General features: G+C 44.0%; 1 protein-coding gene across 3 annotated transcripts; it reads right to left on the bottom strand.

Annotated features, from left to right (window-relative positions):
* Positions 1-631: 631 nt before the first annotated feature.
* LOC129828567 (pantothenate kinase 1-like) lies at positions 632-25,764 on the bottom strand. Of its 3 annotated transcripts, none has more exons than XM_055889610.1 (7): positions 25,038-25,764; positions 14,109-14,461; positions 11,821-12,074; positions 8,230-8,406; positions 5,732-5,855; positions 4,137-4,262; positions 632-3,988 (listed from the first exon to the last, which is right to left on the bottom strand). In XM_055889610.1, the coding sequence occupies exons 1-7, from the start codon at positions 25,294-25,296 to the stop codon at positions 3,929-3,931; spliced, it is 1,353 nt and encodes a 450-aa protein (XP_055745585.1). In that variant the 5' UTR covers positions 25,297-25,764; the 3' UTR covers positions 632-3,928. The 3 variants fall into 3 exon arrangements, with proteins under 3 accessions (XP_055745585.1, XP_055745587.1, XP_055745586.1); XM_055889612.1 differs by lacking the exon at positions 25,038-25,764 and adding an exon at positions 24,246-24,552; XM_055889611.1 differs by lacking the exon at positions 25,038-25,764 and adding an exon at positions 24,259-24,552.

Here is a 25,764-nt window from a genome sequence, read left to right as displayed (position 1 = left end):
CCCCTCTCCCTGACAGCATCACCAATCCCCCCTCTCTCCCTGACAGCATCAAGAATCACCAATCCCCCCTCTCTCCCTGACAGCATCACCAATCCCCCCTCTCTCCCTGACAGCATCAAGAATCACCAATCCCCCCCTCTCCCTGACAGCATCACCAATCCCCCCTCTCCCAGACAGCATCAAGAATCACCAATCCCCCCTCTCCCTGACAGCATCAAGAATCACCAATCCCCCCTCTCCCAGACAGCATCAAGAATCACCAATCCCCCCTCTGCCTGACAGCATCAAGAATCACCAATCCCCCCTCTCCCAGACAGCATCAAGAATCACCAATCCCCCCTCTGCCTGACAGCATCAAGAATCACCAATCCCCCCTCTGCCTGACAGCATCAAGAATCACCAATCCCCCCCTCTGCCTGACAGCATCAAGAATCACCAATCCCCCCTCTCCCTGACAGCATCAAGAATCACCAATCCCCCCTCTGCCCGACAGCATCAAGAATCACCAAACCCAGCGTCATCCAGGTTAGGGTTTGGACAGGGTAGACCTTCACTGTAAATAAGACTTTGTTCTTAACTGTCTTGCCTAGTTAAATAAAAATACAAATAAAGAATCACCAATTAACACGTCTTAATAGCTTCACAAATTTATTCATTTCAGAAAATAACTGTTAAATTCCAGAACATACACATTGTGCACAGCATATTTCCAGTGTTCCTTTTCTTGTAATTTTTCTTAAGTTGCATTTACACAGGCAGCCCAATTCTGATATTTTGCCCCAATATTAGCAAAAGATCTGATCTGATTGGGCAACAGATCAGAATTGGGCTGCATGTGTAAACGTAGCCTTAGACACAGTAAAGAGGTTAGACATTGCATTAGCAGAAAGGATTTCTGGCGGATATATTTACAGGTACAGTACATTCAGATCAATATAAAAGTCCCGTCCTATCAGATCAGCGTGATAAAAAGTCCCGTCCTATCAGATCAGCGTGATAAAAAGTCCCGTCCTATCAGATCAGCGTGATAAAAAGTCCCGTCCTATCAGATCAGCGTGATAAAAAGTCCCGTCCTATCAGATCAGCGTGATAAAAAGTCCCGTCCTATCAGGTCAGCGTGATAAAAAGTCCCGTCCTATTAAGCTTTCCAGACTATAGACAGTGTTGTTTAAATATCAGCAGAAGAAACTCAATAAAAAATAAATTCTCAAATCAAAAGATAAACCAGTTTGCATAATTCTTAAGATTACAAAACAAAATCTTTGAACAACCAAATCACTTGCTTGTTTTGGGGTTATTGGCAGAATTTGCAGCATTGCTAGAACATTAAAAAATATAGAGATTAATACAGAAGCTACTGTATAGCATGTTCTCTGATCGTTATCAGGGATCAAACTGCTGTTCATTAACACTAACGAGGGTCAAGGGATACCTCTGAGGACTCCAAATCACTCAATAGAGCTTTATCATGGGCTTAAAGCAGATGCACGAGGCAAATGTCCTTGTGCTGTGGCAAGTAATATTCCTTGTACACACTTCTGTACCAACAGAGCTCTTACATGATACAGATGTGATGGCTCCAATTCATGAGCTGCATACACTATGTAAATACTAGAGGAAGAGGAGCTTCATATTGAGCCATGTTAACATACTAAAACTGACTCGAAGGGCAGTCATATATTCACAAGGCTTCAATACCAGACTTGTAGGTAGTCATCAGGAGTGTCTAATACATTGATGTGTATAAAAATGAATAAAAAATAAACTTTATTTTAACTTGACTCAATTGAACTTGGCAGGAAATTTGAGGTTTGTAAGCACAGAGAAACGTCTTTACGTAATATTACGTTCTCACAGCACAAGGACGTCAGTTACTGACGCATCTTTACAGGACGTTGGTTTTCAGAGGCTTGAGGTGTTTCAGCACTTCATTTTATCACATCAGTAGTTATTACACTTCAATAAATATAATATACATTGGGACCTGCTATTGGGAGTAAATATAATATACATTGGGACCTGCTATTGGGAGTAAATATAATATACAAATCTGCTATTGGGGAGCGGGGAGGGGGGGGTCATAAATATTGAAATGGTAATCCCAAAATGTAACCATTGATCCAGACTAGTACCAAGGCCTTTGTCAATTTAATAAGAGCATGCATGCAAATGTGAACAGGGGATGCTTGCAATAACTCTGAGCCAAAAACAACAAACGATACAGAAAACCACAAAATGAACATTTGAAAAATCATCCCCCCTCAAAATTAAAAATAAATAAAATAAAGATCTTTATGAAATCAAGTCAGAATCCCATGCAGTTGAATGATACCATCTACTAACCCAACTAAACTCCATGTTGCAGTGGAACTCTGACTTCACATAGGTCTTAACTGGAGCCTTCACAAAGAACCACACTGAACCGTAAACACTTTACATGAAGAAAGAGAGACCGTAGGACACGGAAACACAGTTCTACTAAAAAACAAAAAGGCAACAAAAACAGGTTTGAGGTGAGAAGTGAGTGGCACAGAGTAGCCAGTAAGTAAACTGCTACCCAGTTTGACAAACGGTGCCACCTGATAGGCGGAGGCCATTAACCAACAGGGAGAGAGAGGAAGGCAAAAACAGAACCTTCTGTGATGTCATAATAAGGTTGAGACATTGGATTCTAACAGAGGAGGTTCCAACGTTTTAGGAGGTCGTTAATGATGGACGCAATAAATGGGCTGTTTCTTAGGTATTTCAAACAGCAGCAATAACTAAGCCAACAGGTAAAACATGTCTAGTGTAATGGGTCCTTCATTTTTATAGCTACAAGCACATTCACATTGAACAGCTTTAACTGATATATAAAACAAGAAAATTGATAGCAGCTATGGGAATTGCTTTGGGGGCCAAAATAGAGATTTTCTGTCAAAACTGCAGGTTATAAACCCTTTGCACTGGGTGAGAAACTCCCACACCGACATAAGATAAAATACTTTTTAAAAAATCACTATGTAGACTAACTGCTGCCAGTAGTTATGTACCTCTCTTACAAAATACGTTGGATAAAACACCACAAAAACAGTCCTTACTAGGCAATTTAAATTCTAGGCGATTCTACATCACCACTGGCTGTAGAGTGGGTGTCGTCATGGTCCGAGGTTTGGAGAAGATAGGGCACACTTTCTTAGTGAGATGGGCAGGTGTGAAACAAACAGAAGTGGACACTTGTACTGGACTGGTAATGCAGCATCTCAAAATAACCAAAGTATCAAGATCGTAACATTTATCTGAACCTGACAGACGTACCAACAGAACTTCATCACTAAAAGAGACTAGAGACTAGAGAGTTTGAGGAGGCTGGTGAACCAAGGGTTTATAACACCCCATATCTGTTAACCATGATGGGTTAATAAAGCTAAGATGAATGTGCCACAAGCGACAGAGGACAGTGGATCCTCGTTGTGACACGCTGAATTAAAAAGGGCCAGTCAATTATGATGAATCAGCCTCTTTGGTCCCTTCATTTGATACAAATGGAACTAAACCCCTTTTCCCCCTTTTTCACAAAGATGGATAGAACAGCAGCAGACAAGGCAATATTCATATGTTGAGAGAAACTCCCTTTCCTCTATACCGAAGACTGCAGACTCCTGTCACACAGGTCAATTCTCAGCAGGTTTTGGCTTTAGTGCACTCTAGAACTACGAAAATAGATATTTACACACAGTACCAAGAACTAACACCGTCTCTGTGACCCTTAGCGCTTACCTGCCACCCAGGGTTCATGACCCGAGACATTACATTAGCTTTATTAAAACCTCTATTTGAGGGGATTTTAGGGAAGAGATATTAAAAGATATTTAGAGTATTAAATGGCTTTTCCAGTTTCCTGTAACGGCTTGTCGGCAGCTTCTTGAGGGATGACATGGGCATGTCATCATGGCTCCTCAGACGACTTTAACAGCTCCAGGAATGCCCCAACCGCTCCAAAATATCCCTACAGAAAACATACAACGTGGTAAAATTAGGTATTATTACTAATACTCAAATGATGAAATCTGGGAGCTACGGAGGTAGAGTTGACAACTTTGTTTACATTCAGTCTGACAGAATCTAAATCTTCCAACTCAAATCAAGTGTCGTACCTCGTGTTCTAAGAACAAGGCCTTCAGTTGTCCCTTGGACCAGAAGTCCATGGCGTAGGCCAGCAGCTTAGTTGACACCGTGTTGATACGTAAGAAATTCCCAACAAACACAACTCTCTCGATTTTCTGAAAGTGAAAAAAAATGTCATAGTAGTGGCATCATTTTAATGCAAAATATGTCATGTATCCAAAACATACAGAGACAGTCAATACACAGCTTATAACAGAACTCCAGAAACATTGTTAAAAAAAAAAAAATGTTTTATGTAGTTCTGTCCTTGAGCTGTTGTCTATTAATGTTCTGTATTATGTCATGTTTCGTGTAGTGGACTCCATGAAGAGTAGCTGCTGCTTTTGTAACAGCCAATGGGGATCCTAATAAAATACCAACAGCCAATGGGGATCCTAATAAAATACCAACAGCCAATGGGGATCCTAATGAAATCCCAACAGCCAAATGGGGATCCTAATAAAATACCAACAGCCAAATGGGGATCCTAATGAAATCCCAACAACCAAATGGGGATCCTAATGAAATCCCAACAACCAAATGGGGATCCTAATAAAATACCAACAGCCAATGGGGATGCTAATAAATAAGTACTCATGATTACCACAAAGTGGAGCTAAAAGTCTGCTGTACTTCCCCTGTTATCAGTGTACAAGGCCAGAGCTGAGAAGTCAGCTGGTACAGTATCTGTACTGTTGTGTCGCCGTTGAACTGAACTGCCTTGCCCTTATTTTCCTGTCTGTACTATCACTGACACTACATTTTAAAAAAGCAGCCCCACATCTGAGTGATCTTGTAGCAGGTGTGTGGTAACGTCAAATAAAAGAGAAACCTGCACACTGCTCTTTGCTAGTATCACTTGTTTTATTCGAGCTTATGTGTCGGGCCTTTTGGCCTTTTGTCAGAACTATCACTATTAGAGAGAGATCACGGACACTAAAACATTGTTGCTTGGCAATAGAGTATTCTATACTGTAGTTCAGGCTTTTGGAAAAAGGTCTACGGGCCAGATGGTGGTGGCAGAGATGAAGTTCTGTGCGCTTTGAAAGCCCTGTACAATCCTGCTTGATCACCACGCCACAAGGAAACACTGTAAAGAAGCTTAAAGCAAAACAGAAAACCACCCCCAAAAAAAGACTGAAATGTGGTCGTCTCACCTAGCTACTGTTACAGTATTGCTTCCGTTCCTCTCCTTGCCGCCAACCTGGGCTCGAACCAGGGACCACCTGAACACGTCATCAACTGCCTCCCACGAAGCATCGTTATCTATCGCTCAACAAAACCCGCACAGCTCTTACAGAGCAAGGGAAACAACTACTTCAAGGTCTCAGAGTGAGTGACGTCATCGATTGAAACGCTACTAGCGCGCACCGCTAACGAGCTAGCCATTTCACACCGGTTACACTACCTTAAGATGAATACACTGACTTAGTCACTCTGGAAAACTGACTCCGATGTAAAAAATTGTAAATACAAATAAGCCCTTTAGACAACGACTTCTCCTGAAAACAAAACGTGAAGTGAAAGTGAAAGTGAATGAATATTAATATGATGCGAACTGCAGGGAGAATGTTTGTGCGGTTACCTCGTTGACGGCACACATGCGTGCGATGGAACCTATGTTATTGGTGATGGTGACCAGCATCGCCCGCGCCAGGTCCTCTTTGCTGATGGAGTCTCGTTTCTGCTTGCTCATCATGTGGCCAAAGCTGTGTGTTAATTAAAGAACAAACGCATAACATAAGAATCACAGGAACTTCTATTAGGAATCAACAAAATTCTTCTTTAATTGAAAAACAATAACAAAAAGAGAGTTTTGTTGAGAATTGAACATCGTAACTCAAGACCAGTGATAAAGATCACTTCTGGGACAAAGACACTGTTACTTAACCTACATTGCACCTTGTACTGTGTAGTTATAGCTTATATCCGTGTGCTTTTACAGTTCATTAACTACCATAAATTACATTTATGGTTAAATACACATACATATATATAAAGAATGTATGTATGTATGTATGTATGTATGTATGTATGTATACATACATACAGTTGAAGTCAGAAGTTGACATACACTTTAGCCAAATACATTTAAACTCAGGATTTTCACAATTCCTGACATTTAATCCTAGTAAAAAAAACCTGTCTTAGGATCACCACTTTAGCTCAGTTAGGATCACCACTTTATTTTAAGAATGTGAAATGTCAGAATAATAGTAGAGAATGATTTATTTCAGCTGTTATTTCTTTCATCACATTCCCAGTGGGTCAGAAGTTTACATACACGCAATTAGTATTCAGTAGCATTGCCTTTAAATTGTTTAACTTGGGTCAAATGTTTCAGGTAGCCTTCCATAAGCTTCCCACAATAAGTTGGGTGAATTATGGCCCATTCCTCCTGACAGAGCTGGTGTAAATGAGTCAGGTTTGTAGGCCTCCTTGCTCGCACACGCTTTTTCAGTTCTGCCCACAAATTTTCTATGGGATTGAGGTGAGGGCTTTGTGATGCCCACTCCAATACCTTGATTTTGTTGTCCTTAAGCCATTTTGCCACAACTTTGGAAGTATGCTTGGGGTCATTGTCCATTTGGAAGACCCATTTGCAACCAAGTCTAAACTTCCTGACTGATGTCTTGAGATGTTGCTTCAATATGTCCACATAATTTTCCTTTCTCATGATGCCATCTATTTTGTGAAGTGCACCAGTCCCTCCTGCAGCAAAGCACCCCCACAACGTGATGCTGCCACGGTTGGGATGGTGTTCTTCGGCTTGCAAGCATCCCCCTTTTTCCTCCAAACATAACGATGGTCATTATGGCCAAACAGTTCTATTTTTGTTTTATCAGACCAGAGGACATTTCTCCAAAAAGTACGATCTTTGTTCCCATGTGCAGTTGCAAACCGTAGTCTGGCTTTTTTTAATGGCGGTTTTGGAACAGTGACTTCTTCCTTGCTGAGTGGCCTTTCAGGTTATGTCGATATATGACTTGTTTTACTGTGGATATAGATACTTTTGTAACTGTTTCCTACAGCATCTTCACAAGGTCATTTGCTGTTGTTCTGGGATTGATTTGCACTTTTCGCACATTCATCTCTAGGAGACAGAACGCGTCTCCTTCCTGAGCGTTATGACGGCTGCGTGGTACTATTGTTTGTACAGATAAACGTGGTACCTTCAGGCATTTGGAAATTGCTCCCAAGAATGAACCAGACTTCTGGAGGTCAAGAATTTCTTTTCTGAGGTCTTGGCTGATATCTTTTGATTTTCCCATGATGTCAAGCAAAGAGGCACTGAGTTTGAAGGTAGGCCTTGAAATACATCCACAAGGTACACCTCCAATTGACTCAAATGATGTTAATTAGCCTATCAGAAACTTCTATAACCATGACATAATTTTCTGGAATTTTCCAAGCTGTTTAAAGGCACAGTCAACTTAGTGTATGTAAACTTCTGACCCACTGGACTTGTGATACAGTGAATTATAAGTTAAATAATCTGTCTGTAAACAATTGTTGGAAAAATGACTTGTGTCATTCACAAAGTAGATGTCGTAACCGACTTGCCAAAACTATAGCTTGTTAACAAGAAATGTGTGGAGTGGTTGAAAAACGAGTGTTAATGACTCCAACCTAAGTGTATGTAAACTTCCGACTTCAACTGTATATGCACACAGTACCAGTCAAAAGTTGACACCTACTCATTCCAGGGTTTCTCTTTATTTTTTTTTATTTTTTTTCCTACATTGTAGAATAATAGTGAAGACATCTAAACTATGAAATAACACATATGGAATCATGTAGTAACCAAAAAAAAAAAGTGTTAAACAAATCAAAATAAGTATATATTTTAGATTATTTAAAGTAGCCACCCTTTACCTTGATGACAGCTTTGCACTCTCCTGGCATTTAACTGATTTCCTTCAATATTTCAAATTGTTGCATGTTGCATTTATATATTTTTGTTCAGTGTATATATATATATATATATATATATATATATATATATTATCATGGTTGATATAATGGAACATATATAACACATATCCAGTATAATGTCCCAGTACTGAGTGGTCCCTCCTTCACCTGGAGGCCACAGCAGATCCTTGGAGGCTGAAGCGCTCATAGTCTCCTCCGTAGATATCCCTCACCAGCTTGTCCACATTGCTGCTGTCGCCTCTGCTAGCCATATCCAGAGCCTCTTCAAACGTCTCACAGCCAGTCAGCAGGCAGCACAGGCCCAGGAACGTACCCCCACCAAGACTGAGAGGAGGACACAGAGAAGGGATCAGTGGGCACATTGACATCAAATCGTAAAATGTGTGACATTTTTTAGTTACACACATGCATGCTTCAAGTTACGGTTTCGCCCCCTCGTGCTGGGGAAGGGTCATGGTAAGTGGTTCTGAATGAACATACAACAGTGGCCTAAAAAGGAGTCCCCTCTCAGCCTGAGACAGAGAGTGCTTGTGGGGGTAGGCAGAACAGGTCACAGTGGAACTGTAAGCTGACCCAAAGCCCTCAGGAACTGTCACAAGGCCAAGGAACTGTCACTTAACCCTGACTTAACCACAGCCAAGTTATCCTTTTCAGTGGTGTAAATACTTAAGTAAAAATACTTTAAAAAGTACTACTTAAGTAGTTTTTTTTAGGGTATCTGTACTTGGACTATTTATATTTTTTGACAACGTGTACTTTACTCCACTACATTCCTAAAGAAAATAATGTGCTTTTTATTCCTTACATTTTCCCTGACACCGAAAGTACTTACATTGTGAATGCTTAGCAGGACAAGACAATGGTCAAATTCACACACTTATCAAGAGAACCTCCCTGCTCTTCCCTACTGCCTCTGATCTGGAGGACTCACTAAACCCAATGCTTCATTTGTAAATGATGTGTTGGAGTGTGACCCTAGATATCCGTAAAAAAAAAAAAAATTTAAATAAAATGGTGCCGTCTGGTTTGTCTAATATAAGGAATTTGAAATGATTTATACTTTTTATACTTAAGTATATTTAAAAACAAATACTTTTAGACTTTTACTCAAGTAGAATTTAATTCTGTGACTCACTTGAGTCATGACAATTATGTTCTTTTTCCACAACAGATCCTTTTGCCAACCCAACCTTGACTTAACCCTGGTCAAGTTAACCCTGGTCAAGTTAACCCTGGTCAAGTTAACCCTGGTCAAGTTAACCCTGGTCAAGTTAACCCTGGTCAAGTTAACCCTGGTCAAGTTAACCCTGGTCAAGTTAACCCTGGTCAAGTTAACCCTGGTCAAGTTAACCCTGGTCAAGTTAACCCTGGTCAAGTTAACCCTGGTCAAGTTAACCCTGGTCAAGTTATCCTTTAATTAACCAACCTAACCCCGACTCTAACCATGACCAAGTAATCCTTAAACCAACCTAAGCCTGACTCTACCCATGACCAAGTAATCTTTAAACCAACTTAAACCTCGCTTAATCATGACCAAGTAATCCTTAAACCAACCTAAGCCTGACTTAACTCTTTCAAAGAAGGATAACTTGGCCGTGGTTAAGTCAGGCTTAGGTTGGTTTAAGGATAACTTGGTTAACGGAAAGCTTAAAAATGACAAACACCAGCAACATCTCAGTTTCATCCCTGTGACATTTTCTATGTAGAGATGTTCCAAGGTTGAACTGATGTAAATAGACTGTCCCTGTGCAACGAGCAGACAGACAGTATCTACTGTCTAGGGAACATGGTAAATATAGACTGTCCCTGGTAAATATAGACTGTCCCTGTGCAACGAGCAGACAGACAGTATCTACTGTCTAGGGAACATGGTAAATATAGACTGTCCCTGTGCAACGAGCAGGCAGACAGTATCTACCGTCTAGGGAACATGGTAAATATAGACTGTCCCTGGTAAATATAGACTGTCCCTGGTAAATATAGACTGTCCCTGTGCAACGAGCAGACAGACAGTATCTACTGTCTAGGGAACATGGTAAATATAGACTGTCCCTGTGCAACGAGCAGACAGACAGTATCTACTGTCTAGGGAACATGGTAAATATAGACTGTCCCTGTGCAACGAGCAGACAGACAGTATCTACTGTCTAGGGAACATGGTAAATATAGACTGTCCCTGGTAAATATAGACTGTCCCTGTGCAACGAGCAGGCAGACTAGATACTGTCCAGGGAACATGGTAAATATAGACTGCCCTGTGCAACGAGCAGGCAGACAGTATCTACTGTCCAGGGAACATGGTAAATATAGACTGTCCCTGGTAAATATAGACTGTCCCTGTGCAACGAGCAGGCAGACAGTATCTACTGTCCAGGGAACATGGTAAATATAGACTGTCCCTGTGCAACGAGCAGGCAGACAGTATCTACCGTCTAGGGAACATGGTACATATAGACTGTCCCTGTGCAACGAGCAGACAGACAGTATCTACTGTCCAGGGAACATGGTACATATAGACTGTCCCTGTGCAACGAGCAGACAGACAGTATCTACTGTCCAGGGAACATGGTAAATATAGACTGTCCCTGGTAAATATAGACTGTCCCTGTGCAACGAGCAGACAGACAGTATCTACTGTCCAGGGAACATGGTAAATATAGACTGTCCCTGTGCAACGAGCAGACAGACAGTATCTACTGTCCAGGGAACATGGTACATATAGACTGTCCCTGGTAAATATAGACTGTCCCTGTGCAACGAGCAGACAGACAGTATCTACTGTCCAGGGAACATGGTAAATATAGACTGTCCCTGGTAAATATAGACTGTCCCTGTGCAACGAGCAGGCAGACAGTATCTACTGTCTAGGGAACATGGTAAATATAGACTGTCCCTGTGCAACGAGCAGGCAGACAGTATCTACTGTCCAGGGAACATGGTACATATAGACTGTCCCTGGTAAATATAGACTGTCCCTGTGCAACGAGCAGACAGACAGTATCTACTGTCCAGGGAACATGGTAAATATAGACTGTCCCTGGTAAATATAGACTGTCCCTGTGCAACGAGCAGGCAGACAGTATCTACTGTCCAGGGAACATGGTAAATATAGACTGTCCCTGTGCAACGAGCAGACAGACAGTATCTACTGTCCAGGGAACATGGTACATATAGACTGTCCCTGGTAAATATAGACTGTCCCTGTGCAACGAGCAGGCAGACAGTATCTACTGTCCAGGGAACATGGTAAATATAGACTAAACCTGCAACCAAAACAAGCTACATATGGACGATACCAAAACAAATGATCTAATGATTCTGTCTCTTCGTAGTGAAGAAGAGAGTTGTAAATGATTGTTTTTCTCTGTAATCTCTGTTGACATTACAAGGTCTGATGATTCTCTCTCTTTTTAAATGAGGAAAACTACAAATCTGGGTCTTTTTGAAGATGACAGTTCCTTTCTGTACAATGACTCCCCACGTGCCAGAAAACAACTCTCACCTGGGAAAACCCAGTCCATTGACGATCAGTAAAAATGACTTTGGACTGTTGTCAAAGCATGTAGATACTGTATATAAAACCAATACAACAAATGGATTTGAATTGACATTGGTGAACAGCACTGTCCTGAAACATTTCAGATTTTAAACACTTCCATAAATTATAAAATGCAGACCTTGCAAGGCTTTAAAAAAATATATTTAAAAAAGTGAATCCCTGTCCACTGTGTCCTGTACCTGGTGCCGGTGACCCGTTTGTAGTTGTCTTTGGAGTATACAGCCAGGATGCTAACCCCAGATCCAATGTTGACCAGCAGCATAGGGAACGGGTCAGCCAGACTGCACGGTGTCTTCACGCTTTTCTGGGTGTCTGACGGGTTCTCCAAGTAGAAGCACTCAGGGTGGCCGTTGAAGCTCACGGAGTCCACGTAGAGCAGGCCATGAATCAGACAGTCAAGCTCATCCAGCTTCAACAGCTCTAAATCAGCCATCTGTAGAGGGAGAGAAGGAGAGAGAGGTGGGTGTGAGGCAAATCAAAGCATGAAGCAAAACCTCAGTCGGAGTTGAGGGAGCTGGTGACTATGTAAACAAAATCAGGTCTGCGGCCAGAGAACAGAGAGGCCCAGCACCACAAGCAAGTGCCTGACAGCACAGCTGGTCTTCGCAGAACTGGTACAGTACCGCATCGGCCTCAACAAGTCCAGAGAAAATACAAATAACAATGTCTTATCAAACACAGAACACGCTTCCTTGACTGGAATCAAATCCAACTCTATTGGTCACATGCGCCGAATACAACAGGTGTAGACCTTACTGTGAAATGTTCACTTACAAGCCCTTAACCAACAATGCAATTTTAAGAAAATAGAGATAAGAATATATTTACAAAATAAACTTAAAAAAAATAAATAATAATAATTACAACAATGAGGTTATATACAGGGGGTACCGGTACCGAGTCAGTGTGCTGGGGTACAGGTTAGTCAAGGTCATTTGTACATGTAGGTGGGGTCAAAGTGACTATGCATGATGCATAGATAATAAACACTGAGTAGCAGCAGTGTAAAAACAAAGTGGGTGGGAGATTCAATGCAAATAGTCTGGGTGGCCATTTTATTAATTGTTCAGCAGTCTTATGGCTTGGGGGGGGGGGGGTAGAAGCTGCTCAGGAGTCTTTTGGACCTAGACTTCGTACTCTGGTACCGCTTGCCGTGTGGTAGCAGAGAGAACAGTCCATGGCTTGGGTGACTGGAGTCTTTGACAATTTTTGGGGCCTTCCTCAGACGCGTGTCTGTTATATAGGTCCTGGATGTCAGGAGGCTTGGCCCCAGTGATGTACTGGGTTGTATGCACTACCCTCTGTAACGCCTTACGGTCAGACGCAGAGCAGTTGCCATGTCAGACGGTGATGCTACCGGTCAAGATGCTCTCGATGGTGCAGCTGTAGAACGTTTTGAGGATCTGAAGACCCATGCCAAATCTTTTCAGTATCCTGAGAGGGAAAAGCTTTTGTTGTGCCCTCTTCATGACTGTCTTGGTGTTTGTGGACCATGTTAGTTTGTTGGTGATGTGGACACCAAGGAACTTGAAGCTCTCAACCTGCTCCACTGCAGCCCTGTCGATGTAAATGGGGGGGTGTTCGGCCCTCATTTTCCTGTAGTCCACGATCAGCTCCTTTGTCTTGATCACGTTGAGGGATAGGTATTTGTCCTGGCACCACACTGCCAAGTCTCTGACCTCCTCCCTATAGGCCGCCTCATCGTTGTCGGTGATCAGGCCTACCACCGTTGTGTCACCTGCAAACTTAATGATGGTGTTGGAGTATTGTTTGGCCACGCAGTCGTGGGTGAACAGGGAATACAGGAGGGGACTAAGCATGCACCCCTGAGGGGCCCCAGTGTTGAAGATTAACGTGATAGGTGTGTTGTTGCCTTCCCATACCACCTGGGGGCGGCCCGTCAGAAAGTCCAGGATCCAGTTGCAGAGGGAGATGTTTAGTCCCAGGGTCGTTAGCTTAGTGATGAGCTTTGTGGGCACTATCGTGTTGAACACTGAGCTGTAGTCAATGAACAGTATTCTCACGTAGGTGTTCCTTTTATCCAGGTGAGAAAGGGCAGTGTGTAGTGCAATTGAGATTGCGTCATCTGTGGATCTGTTGGGGCGGTATTCTAATTGGAGTGGGTCTAGGGTTTCCCGGGATGGTGTTGTTGATGTGAGCCATTACCAACCTTTCAAAGCACTTCATGGCTACAGACGTGAGTGCTACGGAACGGCAGTCATTTAGGCAGGTACCTTCGTTTTCTTGGGCACAGGGACAATGGTGGTCTGCTTGAAACAAGTAGCTATTACAGACTCTTATGGTCAGATTTGCCAAATGGAGAGCGAGGGAGAGCTTCGTACACATCTCTGTGTGTGGAGTAAAGGTGGTCTAGAGGTTTTTTTCCCTCTGGTTGCACATGTGACATACTGGTAGAAATGAGGCTGCAAGGTTGTCAGGTCACCCATTGTCTCATTCTCTCACTCACCGTTCTGAAGTCGTTCTCAAACTTGTAGGCCCCTCCGCCAGTGGCGCAGAGCGTGGTGTGAAGGCTGGAGAAGTTCTTGTCTCTGCCCATCTGGATGAAGTGGTGCATGGCCTGCGTTGGGAAGCGGATGAAGTGCAGGTTGCCCGTCCGACCACACATGGTCAGGTTCTTCAGTTCCAGGTGGACGTCTCGGACGCCCGTCTCCCCGTACGCCGTGTTGGAGGTCAGGTAGCGGCGGATGCTCTTCAGGTTTTCCACTTCTTCCTGTTCCTCCTCCGCCGTGATGTCCTTAGGCTCGAAGTAGACCAGCTTCACCAGAGTACCGCCGATGTCCATCCCGAACCAGGGGAAGGCTGTCAAGGCAAAACAAGAAATACCTTAGCATTGAAGGTGTTATTATCGCATGGTTACTGTGTCGTTTGCCTGTCATTTCGCTGCCGTATCCCTGTCATCAGAACCAATCCGTCTGCATCATGCATTTCATTGTTCAATTACATTTTTTTATTTTATTAAATGTAACCTTTATTTAACTAGGCAAGTTAGTTAAGAACAAATTCTTATTTACAATGATGGTCTACCTGGGAACAGTGGGTTAACTACCTTGTTCAGGGGCAGAACAACAGATTTTTACTTTGTCAGCTCGGGGATTCGATCCAGCAACCTTTCGATTATTAGTCCAACGCTCTAACCACTAGGCTACCTACCGCCCCGTTCATGCAGTTGGAAAGCAAGGTTGCATTTAGACAGCAATAGTATTCTTTAAAAAAATAAAATAAATCCTTTTGCAACCAAAGTGTCTGTTGTGCCCCTGGGCTGAGTATAATCGTTATAATTCCCTTCTCCCAGCTCACATGGCTTGCTCAGATATCAAATTTCTTATTAGCCAATGCCTGTCACGTGATCAGGTCCTTCTCACAGGTATCGCAGCTTCAAAGTAGTCTACAAGTGAAGACAGACATCGGGAATGCTACCATGCGCCTCATTATCGAATATGAACTGTCCACATTTACTTTGTCAGCCAACAAGATGAGTAGTCCTAACGAACAGCAAAAGCACTAGCCTATGAATCTACTATCTGCCATACTACAAAAGTTTACCTATTCTATTGGTCAGATTGTCCTCCTCCTGTGACATGAAAGGAAAATTCCAAACATACTCAGGTACAGTTGTGGGAAGCGATAGATCCCAAATTAATACAACCACTGCATGTCAAAAAAACACTTTTAAAAAGCAAATGATGCAACAGATCAGAACGTTTAGCTTAAAATGTTGATAAAGTATTGGGCTATTTCTTCACATTGTAAGCACAGCAATGCGCACAAGGCAGGAGGCTATAAGCGCAGATGTTTCAGCGTCGTCCGGGTTACGGGGAGGGTTTGGCCGGCAGGGATTTCCACCACTGCTTTCAATGTAGCACCATCATAGGATACCACCTTTCCAACAAGTCAGTTCGTCAAATTTCTGCCCAGCTAGAGCTGTCCCGCGCAACTGTAAGTGTGAAAGAACTTGACTGGCCTGCACAGAGCCCTGACCTTAACCCCATCGAACACCTTTGGGATGAATTGGAACACCGACTGCGAGCCAAGCCTAATTGTCCAACCTCACTAATGCTCTTGTGGCTGAATGGAAGCAAGTCCCGGCAGCAATGTTCCAACATCTAGTGGAAAGCCTTTCCCAGAAGAGTGAAGGCTGTTATAGCAGCAAAGGGGGACCAACTCCATATTAATGCTCATCATTTTGGAATGAGATGTTGGACAAGCAGTTGTCCACATACTTTTGTTTATGTAGTGTATTTAAAAAATGTTGACTGCCTCTGCTCAGATTGCAAGGTGGGTGATGTTGCAGTGACCTCTCTCCTATCAGAACGAACAGTGCCTCAAGTATGCCGACAGAATCAAGCCTTTAGATATGAATAATTATTCTTCGAAACCCAACCATTATTCTACTTTATATTTGTCAAAACATGACTGCCGTTAAGCCTACAGTGCCTTCGGAATATATTTCAGACCCCTGGACTTTTTCCACATTTTTGTTACGTTGAAACGTTATTCTAAAACGGAATAAATAAAACATTTTCCTCGTCAATCTACACACAATGCCCCATAATGACAAAGCAAAAACTGGTTTGTAGAAATGTTTGCAAATGTATTAAAAAATAAAAACTGAAAAAAAAAATATTTACATAAGTATTCCTTCCAACAGGACAACGACCCTAAGCACACAGCCAAGACAACGCAGGAGTGGCTTCGGGGACAAGTCTCTGAATGTCCTTGAGTGGCCGAGCCAGAGCCCGGACTTGAACCCGTTCGAACATCTCTGGAGAGAGCTGAAAATAGATGCTCCCCATCTAACCTGACAGAGCTTGAGGATCTGCAGAGAAGAATGGGAGAAACTCCCCAAATAAAGCTGTGCCAAGCTTGTAGCGTCATACCCAAGAAGACTTGATGCTGCCTCCCGAGTGGTGCAGTGGTCTACATGATTCCATAAGTGTTATTTCATAGTTTTGATGTCTTCACTATTATTCTACAATGTAGAAAATAGTAAAAAATAAAGAAAAATCCCAGAATGAGTAGGTGTGTCAATTTTTGACTGGTACTGTATGTTTTACAAGTTTGGATAGCATAGGACAGTGAGTGGAGCACAGTAGAGGGTATAGTGCAGTATATTGCACTGTACTCTACTAAACTATACGGTACTGCACTAAACTATACTCTACGATACTGCATAGGGCGGTATACCATATTTTACTATATATACACACACACACACCGGTATTTATGCACGGACCGGTTTGGGTTTTTACTTTACCTTCTATAACGTTATTTTAATGTTTGGTTTGTTCAAATTGTGTAGCGCTGTGTGTAACGTCCATTTTTATAGTTTACTCCGTTACTTGTGTCATCCCTCTCCGCTCTCTCTCGCCATGCCGCTTTCCAAACAGACCTAGTCCCGCCCCCCGTCACTCAAGGAGCGTATTTGTTGTTGCTTGACAACGAGACACTGTCGTTCAGTCTGCATGGTCAACGCAGCACATGCAACAATGTTAACACTTTGATCTTAATATCAACCCACAAGCGTAATATAATTGCAATATTAGTTTGTGTTTCTTACATCTGCAAACACCTAGTTTGTATTTTCTTAGCAAGTTAAGCTAAATCGTGTTAGCCACTAATGCTAATCGCTAGTTAGCTGGCTAGCTAATAAAAATACTGAGCTAGCTAATACAGCCTGATACCAGTACTGGTGCAGGCTTAAATCAGCATGTTGTTTGTGCAACAGTATCTTCTAAATCAAAGAGTTATAGGCGAAGCATGAATATGTTGGCTATATCAACAAAGATTTAATGGGTCTCCTAAGAAACACTGAACTTCACTTTGGTTCCTACCCTGTCGCAATAACAACAAATTAAAATGCCACGGACGAGTTATGTCAAACACTGTATTCAAAGTGCCCACTATTATTTATATTATAACTATATAATTATAATAAACAATCAATTTCCATGATTCCAAAAGTTCACCTAAGTGTTTTGATCTAAATCACAATTGCACCATTTGGTTAAAAATAAGGCCAAGTATTTCGATACACAAAGGAGTGCCGGAATTGCAGACATTGATGGAAATGCAGGAAAATATTTTAGGTTGAAGTTGAATTGAACAGTATTTTTTAATTTCACCTTTATTTAACCATGTAGGCAAGTTGAGAACAAGTTCTCATTTACAATTGTGACCTGGTCAAGATAAAGCAAAGCAGTTCGACACATACAACAACACAGAGTTACACATGGAGTAAAAACAAACATACAGTCAATAATACAGTAGAAAAATAAGTCTATATTAAATGTGAGCAAATGAGGTGAGATAAGGGAGGTAAAGGCAATAAATAGGCCATGGTGGCGAAGTAAATACAATATAGCAAGTAAAACACTGGAATGGTAGGTAGATTTGACAGTAGATGAGTGTGCAAAGTAGAAATACTGGGATGCAAAGGAGCTATATAAATAATACAGTAGGGGAAGAGATAGTTGTTTGGGCTATTTATAGATGGGCTATGTACAGGTGCAGTGATCTGTGAGCTGCTCTGACTGTAAAAAACAATCAGAATGGAGAAAGACCCATTGAAATAATTTAGAATATATGTGTTGCCACCCTAGGGTAACACACTACTCATAAAGCAAATGTAGAACTTTTATTACTTAAAAACATAAAATACCATCAAATACCGTCATAAATTTGAAAAATACCATATATATGATATTATATTTTGACCATATCTCCCAGCCCTAGTACTGCGCTGAACTCTACGCCACTGCGATATCCAAACCTATGAAACATGAGGAGAATCAATCATAGCCATATTTATCCATTTCTGTGTAGTAAAAATCAAAGACCCATGATGTAATTCAATTACTGAGTGTAAATCAATTTCACTTACTGTACTATAATAACCAAAAGAGATTTTTTCAAAACACAAGGTGCAATATCATAGCTGACAGCCCATTCTTTCTGCCGACATCTTTTAATCTTAATTGAGAGGAGATTTTTAAACAGAGTCACATTAAAAACCTAATGGGAATTTGATTATTAGTCCGTTACCAAAGATTGCATTGGCACAGTTCTTCCACCAAATTAGTTTTTTGTAAATTTTTCTGTGAAAATTGTTGTAAGTAGTCCTTGTGCATAGACTTGTATGGTTTGTTAAACTTTGAAATCAAATGTTTTTTTGTCAAAGCGTAATTCCGTTATTATGGAATTGTCCTTAAACCATATCTGATAGGAATCCACGAAAATATATATATATATTTTTAATCGTCTTTAAAGAGCCTTGAAAAAAATAAAATAAAGCACACTGTACAGCAAAGACTATAAAACAAAAACAAGATAACCCTCACTTCCAACGGATTAAATGAGACCAAGGTCTGCTGTTCCAACCTTTTCTCAGGTTGAAAGATTACTAGGGCAATAGGCAAACCTGCCTCCCTGGTAGTGGAATCATTCTTTATCAGGGAGCAAGGCTAGGGGCACATGACAGTCACCCCACCAGAGGCACCTGCCCTGTCCAGCTTTAGGGGCTGTGTGTGTGTGTGTGTGTGTGTGTCCAGATGAAGGGGCAGTGTGACGAACAGACAGACCAGGACATGTGGGTGAAAGGTGTCCGAATTCCACCCCCTCCCCCTGCAGCCACAAGGGGGTTGAGAAGGTGTCTGTGTGTGGAGAGGGGAGGTGTGTGTGGAGAGGGGAGGTGTGTGTGGAGAGGGGAGGTGTGTGTGGAGAGGGGAGGTGTGTGTGGAGAGGGGAGGTGTGTGTGGAGAGGGGAGGTGTGTGTGGAGAGGGGAGGTGGAGGTGTGGTGGAGATGTAACATAATAAAACAGGTCACAGTAGAACATATTTCTCTATCTGTAAGTGATCTTTATTCAGAACGTCTTCTAATTCTGGTATGTGATTCTCGTTCACATCCTGTATGACGTGTCACTATAATCTGAATATCTGTTGGTGTTCAGGAGGTTTTGAAAAATGTTCTATTCCCCTACTCCCTTCAGTTTCTTTCTCTTTGCCCTATCAATGCTACAGGATACGTGATGGGTATACACTGTAGCCCAGGGTTGGGGTCAATTCCATTTCAATTCAAGAAGTACATTCCAATTCCAAATTGTCTTCAATGCTTTTCAATGAGAAATATGGAATGTGGAATTGGAATGTACTTTCTGAATTGAAATGGAGCCCAACCCTGGTGAAGTCTACCATACTGCACATCTCCTCTTGATTTATACACTGCTCAAAAAAATAAAGGGAACACTTAAACAACACAATGTAACTCCAAGTCAATCACACTTCTGTGAAATCAAACTGTCCACTTAGGAAGCAACACTGATTGACAATAAATTTCACATGCTGTTGTGCAAATGGAATAGACAAAAGGTGGAAATTATAGGCAATTAGCAAGACACCCCCAATAAAGGAGTGGTTCTGCAGGTGGTGACCACAGACCACTTCTCAGTTCCTATGCTTCCTGGCTGATGTTTTGGTCACTTTTGAATGCTGGCGGTGCTCTCACTCTAGTGGTAGCATGAGACGGAGTCTACAACCCACACAAGTGGCTCAGGTAGTGCAGTTCATCCAGGATGGCACATCAATGCGAGCTGTGGCAAAAAGGTTTGCTGTGTCTGTCAGCGTAGTGTCCAGAGCATGGAGGCGCTACCAGGAGACAGGCCAGTACATCAGGAAACGTGGAGGAGGCCGTAGGAGGGCAATAACCCAGCAGCAGGACCGCTACCTCCGCCTTTGTGCAAGGAGGTGCACTGCCAGAGCCCTGCTAAATGACTTCCAGCAGGCCACAAATGTGCATTCAATCCAAGAGCTGGTGTCGATGAAAGCATCCACTTGACTGAAAGCTCATCGAGGTACCTCTAAAAACCAGAGTAGGACATGCACGACAACTAGGACGTAACAGAGAACACTTATTTACTCTCTCCAGTCTCACACAATTAGAGGTGAGGAATGCCGACTAGCAGGCTTAACCAATGGGACCGCTGAACTTGCCGGGAGGTCTGTACTAGAGAGAAACTCAACAATACTGGAGAGAATGTCTCTCAATGACCCCCGAGGGTGTTAAATAATGGCAGAGCAGAATATCCCTACTTGTGACAACATTTGTAATCTACTCTGTACCTTATTCCTTTCATACTGTATGTTCGAGTTTCGAGAGGCTCAAATTCCATTGTCATGGAAACAATAGCAAACCAACTTACCTGGTTTCTTTACATTTCTCGGTTTCATAGTGGTGTGCTCAGGTGAATGCAAACACACTTACGAATGCAGGTATGCAAAGTTAAGATCAGTGTTTTTACAATCCTTTGTTTACCCCAGTTGCAGTTGTTACAGCAAATTAAAACATTCTTGCATCGTGACTTTGTCTCGACAAGTTTTAACTTCTAACAGAAACCAGGGAAAGGGGAATTTAATAACATTCGGGGGGGGCGGCGCCCTGGCTCTTTCACCCAGCCTTGCGGAGATAGGGGCGGCCGCTAATTGGCCGAAGTACACCAAGCCTTCTTATCAGGAGCGATTTCATCACACCTTCTGACTGAAGACACCAATCACAGTGCAACTAATACAAAAACAAAAGGAGTCACTTGTTTTCTATTGAATGACAAAATAACGCGGCTGGGTCCTAACACCACAGCTGGGTCCTAACACCACAGCTGGGTCCTAACACCACAGCTGGGTCCTAACACCACAGCTGGGTCCTAACACCACAGCGCGGCTGGGTCCTAACACCACAGCGCGGCGGGGTCCTAACACCACAGCGCGGCGGGGTCCTAACACCACAGCGCGGCGGGGTCCTAACACCACAGCGGGGTCCTAACACCACAGCTGGGTCCTAACACCACAGCGCGGCTGGGTCCTAACACCACAGCGGGGTCCTAACACCACAGCTGGGTCCTAACACCACAGCTGGGTCCTAACACCACAGCGGGGTCCTAACACCACAGCGGGGTCCTAACACCACAGCGGGGTCCTAACACCACAGCGGGGTCCTAACACCACAGCGGGGTCCTAACACCACAGCGGGGTCCTAACACCACAGCGGGGTCCTAACACCACAGCGCGGCTGGGTCCTAACACCACAGCGGGGCGGGGTCCTAACACCACAGCGGGGCGGGGTCCTAACACCACAGCGGGGTCCTAACACCACAGCGGGGTCCTAACACCACAGCGGGGTCCTAACACCACAGCGGGGTCCTAACACCACAGCGGGGTCCTAACACCACAGCTGGGTCCTAACACCACAGCTGGGTCCTAACACCACAGCTGGGTCCTAACACCACAGCGCGGCTGGGTCCTAACACCACAGCTGGGTCTAACACCACAGCGGGGTCCTAACACCACAGCGGGGTCCTAACACCACAGCGGGGCTGGGTCCTAACACCACAGCGGGGCTGGGTCCTAACACCACAGCGGGGCTGGGTCCTAACACCACAGCGGGGCTGGGTCCTAACACCACAGCTGGGTTTAACACCACAGCTGGGTCCTAACACCACAGCTGGGTCCTAACACCACAGCTGGGTCCTAACACCACAGCTGGGTCCTAACACCACAGCTGGGTCCTAACACCACAGCTGGGTCCTAACACCACAGCTGGGTCCTAACACCACAGCTGGGTCCTAACACCACAGCTGGGTCCTAACACCACAGCGGGGTCCTAACACCACAGCGGGGTCCTAACACCACAGCGGGGTCCTAACACCACAGCGGGGTCCTAACACCACAGCGGGGTCCTAACACCACAGCGGGGTCCTAACACCACAGCGGGACTGGGTCCTAACACCACAGCTGGGTCTAACACCACAGCTGGGTCCTAACACCACAGCTGGGTTCTAACACCACAGCTGGGTCCTAACACCACAGCGGGGTCCTAACACCACAGCGGGGTCCTAACACCACAGCGGGGTCCTAACACCACAGCGGGGTCCTAACACCACAGCGGGGTCCTAACACCACAGCGGGGTCCTAACACCACAGCGCGGCTGGGTCCTAACACCACAGCGGGGTCCTAACACCACAGCTGGGTCCTAACACCACAGCTGGGTCCTAACACCACAGCGCGGCTGGGTCCTAACACCACAGCGGGGTCCTAACACCACAGCTGGGTCCTAACACCACAGCGCGGCTGGGTCCTAACACCACAGCGGGGTCCTAACACCACAGCGGGGTCCTAACACCACAGCGGGGTCCTAACACCACAGCGGGGTCCTAACACCACAGCTGGGTCCTAACACCACAGCTGGGTCCTAACACCACAGCTGGGTCCTAACACCACAGCTGGGTCCTAACACCACAGCGGGACTGGGTCTAACACCACAGCTGGGTCCTAACACCACAGCGGGACTGGGTCTAACACCACAGCTGGGTCCTAACACCACAGCGGGACTGGGTCTAACACCACAGCTGGGTCCTAACACCACAGCGGGGTCCTAACACCACAGCGGGGTCCTAACACCACAGCGGGGTCCTAACACCACAGCGGGGTCCTAACACCACAGCGGGGTCCTAACACCACAGCGGGGTCCTAACACCACAGCGGGGTCCTAACACCACAGCGGGGTCCTAACACCACAGCTGGGTCCTAACACCACAGCTGGGTCCTAACACCACAGCTGGGTCCTAACACCACAGCTGGGTCCTAACACCACAGCTGGGTCCTAACACCACAGCTGGGTCTAACACCACAGCTGGGTCTAACACCACAGCTGGGTCTAACACCACAGCTGGGTCCTAACACCACAGCTGGGTCCTAACACCACAGCTGGGTCCTAACACCACAGCTGGGTCCTAACACCACAGCTGGGTCCTAACACCACAGCGGGGTCCTAACACCACAGCTGGGTCCTAACACCACAGCGGGGCTGGGTCCTAACACCACAGCGGGGCTGGGTCCTAACACCACAGCGGGGTCCTAACACCACAGCTGGGTCCTAACACCACAGCTGGGTCCTAACACCACAGCGGGGCTGGGTCCTAACACCACAGCGGGGTCCTAACACCACAGCTGGGTCCTAACACCACAGCGGGGCTGGGTCCTAACACCACATCTGGGCTGGGTCCTAACACCACATCTGGGTCCTAACACCACAGCTGGGTCCTAACACCACAGCGCGGCTGGGTCCTAACACCACAGCGGGGCTGGGTCTAATAATAGATCATATTCAGCACATCATTGTTAATATTAGGAGCAAACTAGTTTAATAGGGTGGTTTGCTGACAGCCTAAAGTAGTCACAGCCCCTTTGATCGCTATCAGAATCACTTAATAAGCCTAGTACTTTTACACATACCTGAATTTTGACTCTGTGAAATGGTGCTGCCAGCAAAATACAAAAAGTATACTGACAGAATACAGACAGAGGTATACAACACACAAGCATCAACCAAAACACCATGGCTACTCTCACTGGAACGACAACCTGGCCCCTTAAATGATGACGCAAGACTTTCGGTAACATGTATAGCTGGCTATGCAACTTGTTTAAATGCAGCGTCTTTAAATGACATGTAGCACAGTGGCTTACAAACCTCTACCCGGTGACCCCCGGACGTAGGTCTATCACAAGTTTGTTGTAACCCTAAACTAGCTCACCTGATCAACCTACCGGTAAATCCAAGTGCTTGATGATTAGTTGACAAATCGGGTGTGATCTGTGGTGGGAAAAATACCCATGCATCATACTTGAGTCAAAGTCAAGAGACTTTAATAGTAAATGATTCAAGTAAAAGTCACCCAGTAAAATACAACTTGAGTAAAAGTTAAAGTATTTGGTTTTAAATATCGTTAAGTATCAAAAGGTAAAAATCATTTCAAATTCCTTGCATTAGGCAAACAAGACGGCACCATTTTCTAGTTTTTTCTTCTTCATTTACGGATATCTGGGGTCCCACTCCAACACCATATACAAACAAAGCATGTGTGTTTAGTGAGTCCGCCAGATCAGAGGCAGTCGGGATGACCAGGGATGTTCTCTTGATAAGTATGTGAATTAGACCATTTTACTGCCCTGACAAGCATTCAAAATATAACGACTACTTTTGGGTGTCAGGGAAATTGTATGAAATAAACTGTTAATACTTTTTTTTTTTTTTAGGAATGTAGTGGAGTAAAAGTATTTGTCAAAAATATAAATAGTAAAGTACAGATACCACCCTAAAAAACTTTAAGTAGTATTGAAGTAATTTTAATTAAGTACTTCACACCGCTGGGTGTGATAGCTGTGGAATAGTAAAATACATGTTACGTTTGAGGGTCCCCGTAGAGGGGTTTGAAAACCCTCCATGTAGCTGCCTATAAACATAAAATGTGTAATTTGATGAGTAAACACAGAAATGACTAAATGCAAAAGTTGCATCTGCAAACACAATTGTCAGTGTCACTTACGTGTTCTGTTTCTCTTCGCCGACTCAACTCTTCTTCGTAACCTGCATCTTTTCGCAGGAGATGACCCATTGGCTTCGACATGATCGGTCTGCAGGTGATGGAAGAGTTCAATATTGTTACTAGCACCACTACAGTTTCCACTTGATTTGTACGCGTTACAGCCCCCGATGTTAGCCTGAGAATGAAACTCCCTTTGAAGTCCGTTGGCATGACAGGATCCTGAATCTTTTTTTCCGATAATTGATTTTGCTTTATCCATTGTCGCAGTTGTCTAGCTACGTCAGATATCAGGCTAAACTAACCGAAACGAGGCAAGGAGTTGCTGTCTCTATCTAGCTAGCTCCCACGATAAAATACAACCCCGCGCACCCTCCTTAATAATATATATTGTAACGAACCTCGTTACAATATATATTTTTTAACGAAATTGCTCGAGTAGAAAATATTTATTTGCTCTTAGTACCGATACTGTGCGCCTTTTATTCAGTTGACAAAAGGTGTAAAGACCTATCCGCTTCAACACGTTTTGGCCAGGAGGTCACTGTCGGTAATTTACTTCCGACGTTTACAGCCCGCCGCTACCGCAGTTTCTGAGTTAAAACAGCCGGTTAGCGAGCTAGTTACGTCACGAATAATGGCTCCCGAACCCGTTTGCCCTCTCCAGGGGACACGGGCTGTGGTCAGTGCTATTTGTGCTCCTCGGGCCGTCCCTACCACAACCTTAACA

This window comes from Salvelinus fontinalis, chromosome 30, assembly GCF_029448725.1.
Source record: "Salvelinus fontinalis isolate EN_2023a chromosome 30, ASM2944872v1, whole genome shotgun sequence".
In the NCBI taxonomy this organism is placed as follows: Eukaryota; Metazoa; Chordata; class Actinopteri; order Salmoniformes; family Salmonidae; genus Salvelinus; species Salvelinus fontinalis.
The sequence above is the reverse complement of the archived record's forward strand: the minus strand, read 5'-3'. Positions and strand labels throughout refer to the sequence as shown.

Bases quoted from the DNA above. Each gene is read 5' to 3' on its own strand.
- LOC129828567 (XM_055889610.1), bottom strand. From the start codon at position 25,296: ATGGATAAAGCAAAATCAATTATCGGAAAAAAAGATTCAGGATCCTGT. The intron at 12,075-14,108 runs GTGAGTGAGAGA...CTCCCTCTACAG, and splicing joins TTGAGAACGACTTCAGAACG to ATGGCTGATTTAGAGCTGTT. The intron at 3,989-4,136 runs GTACGACACTTG...TGTTTTCTGTAG, and splicing joins CCTTGTTCTTAGAACACGAG to GGATATTTTGGAGCGGTTGG.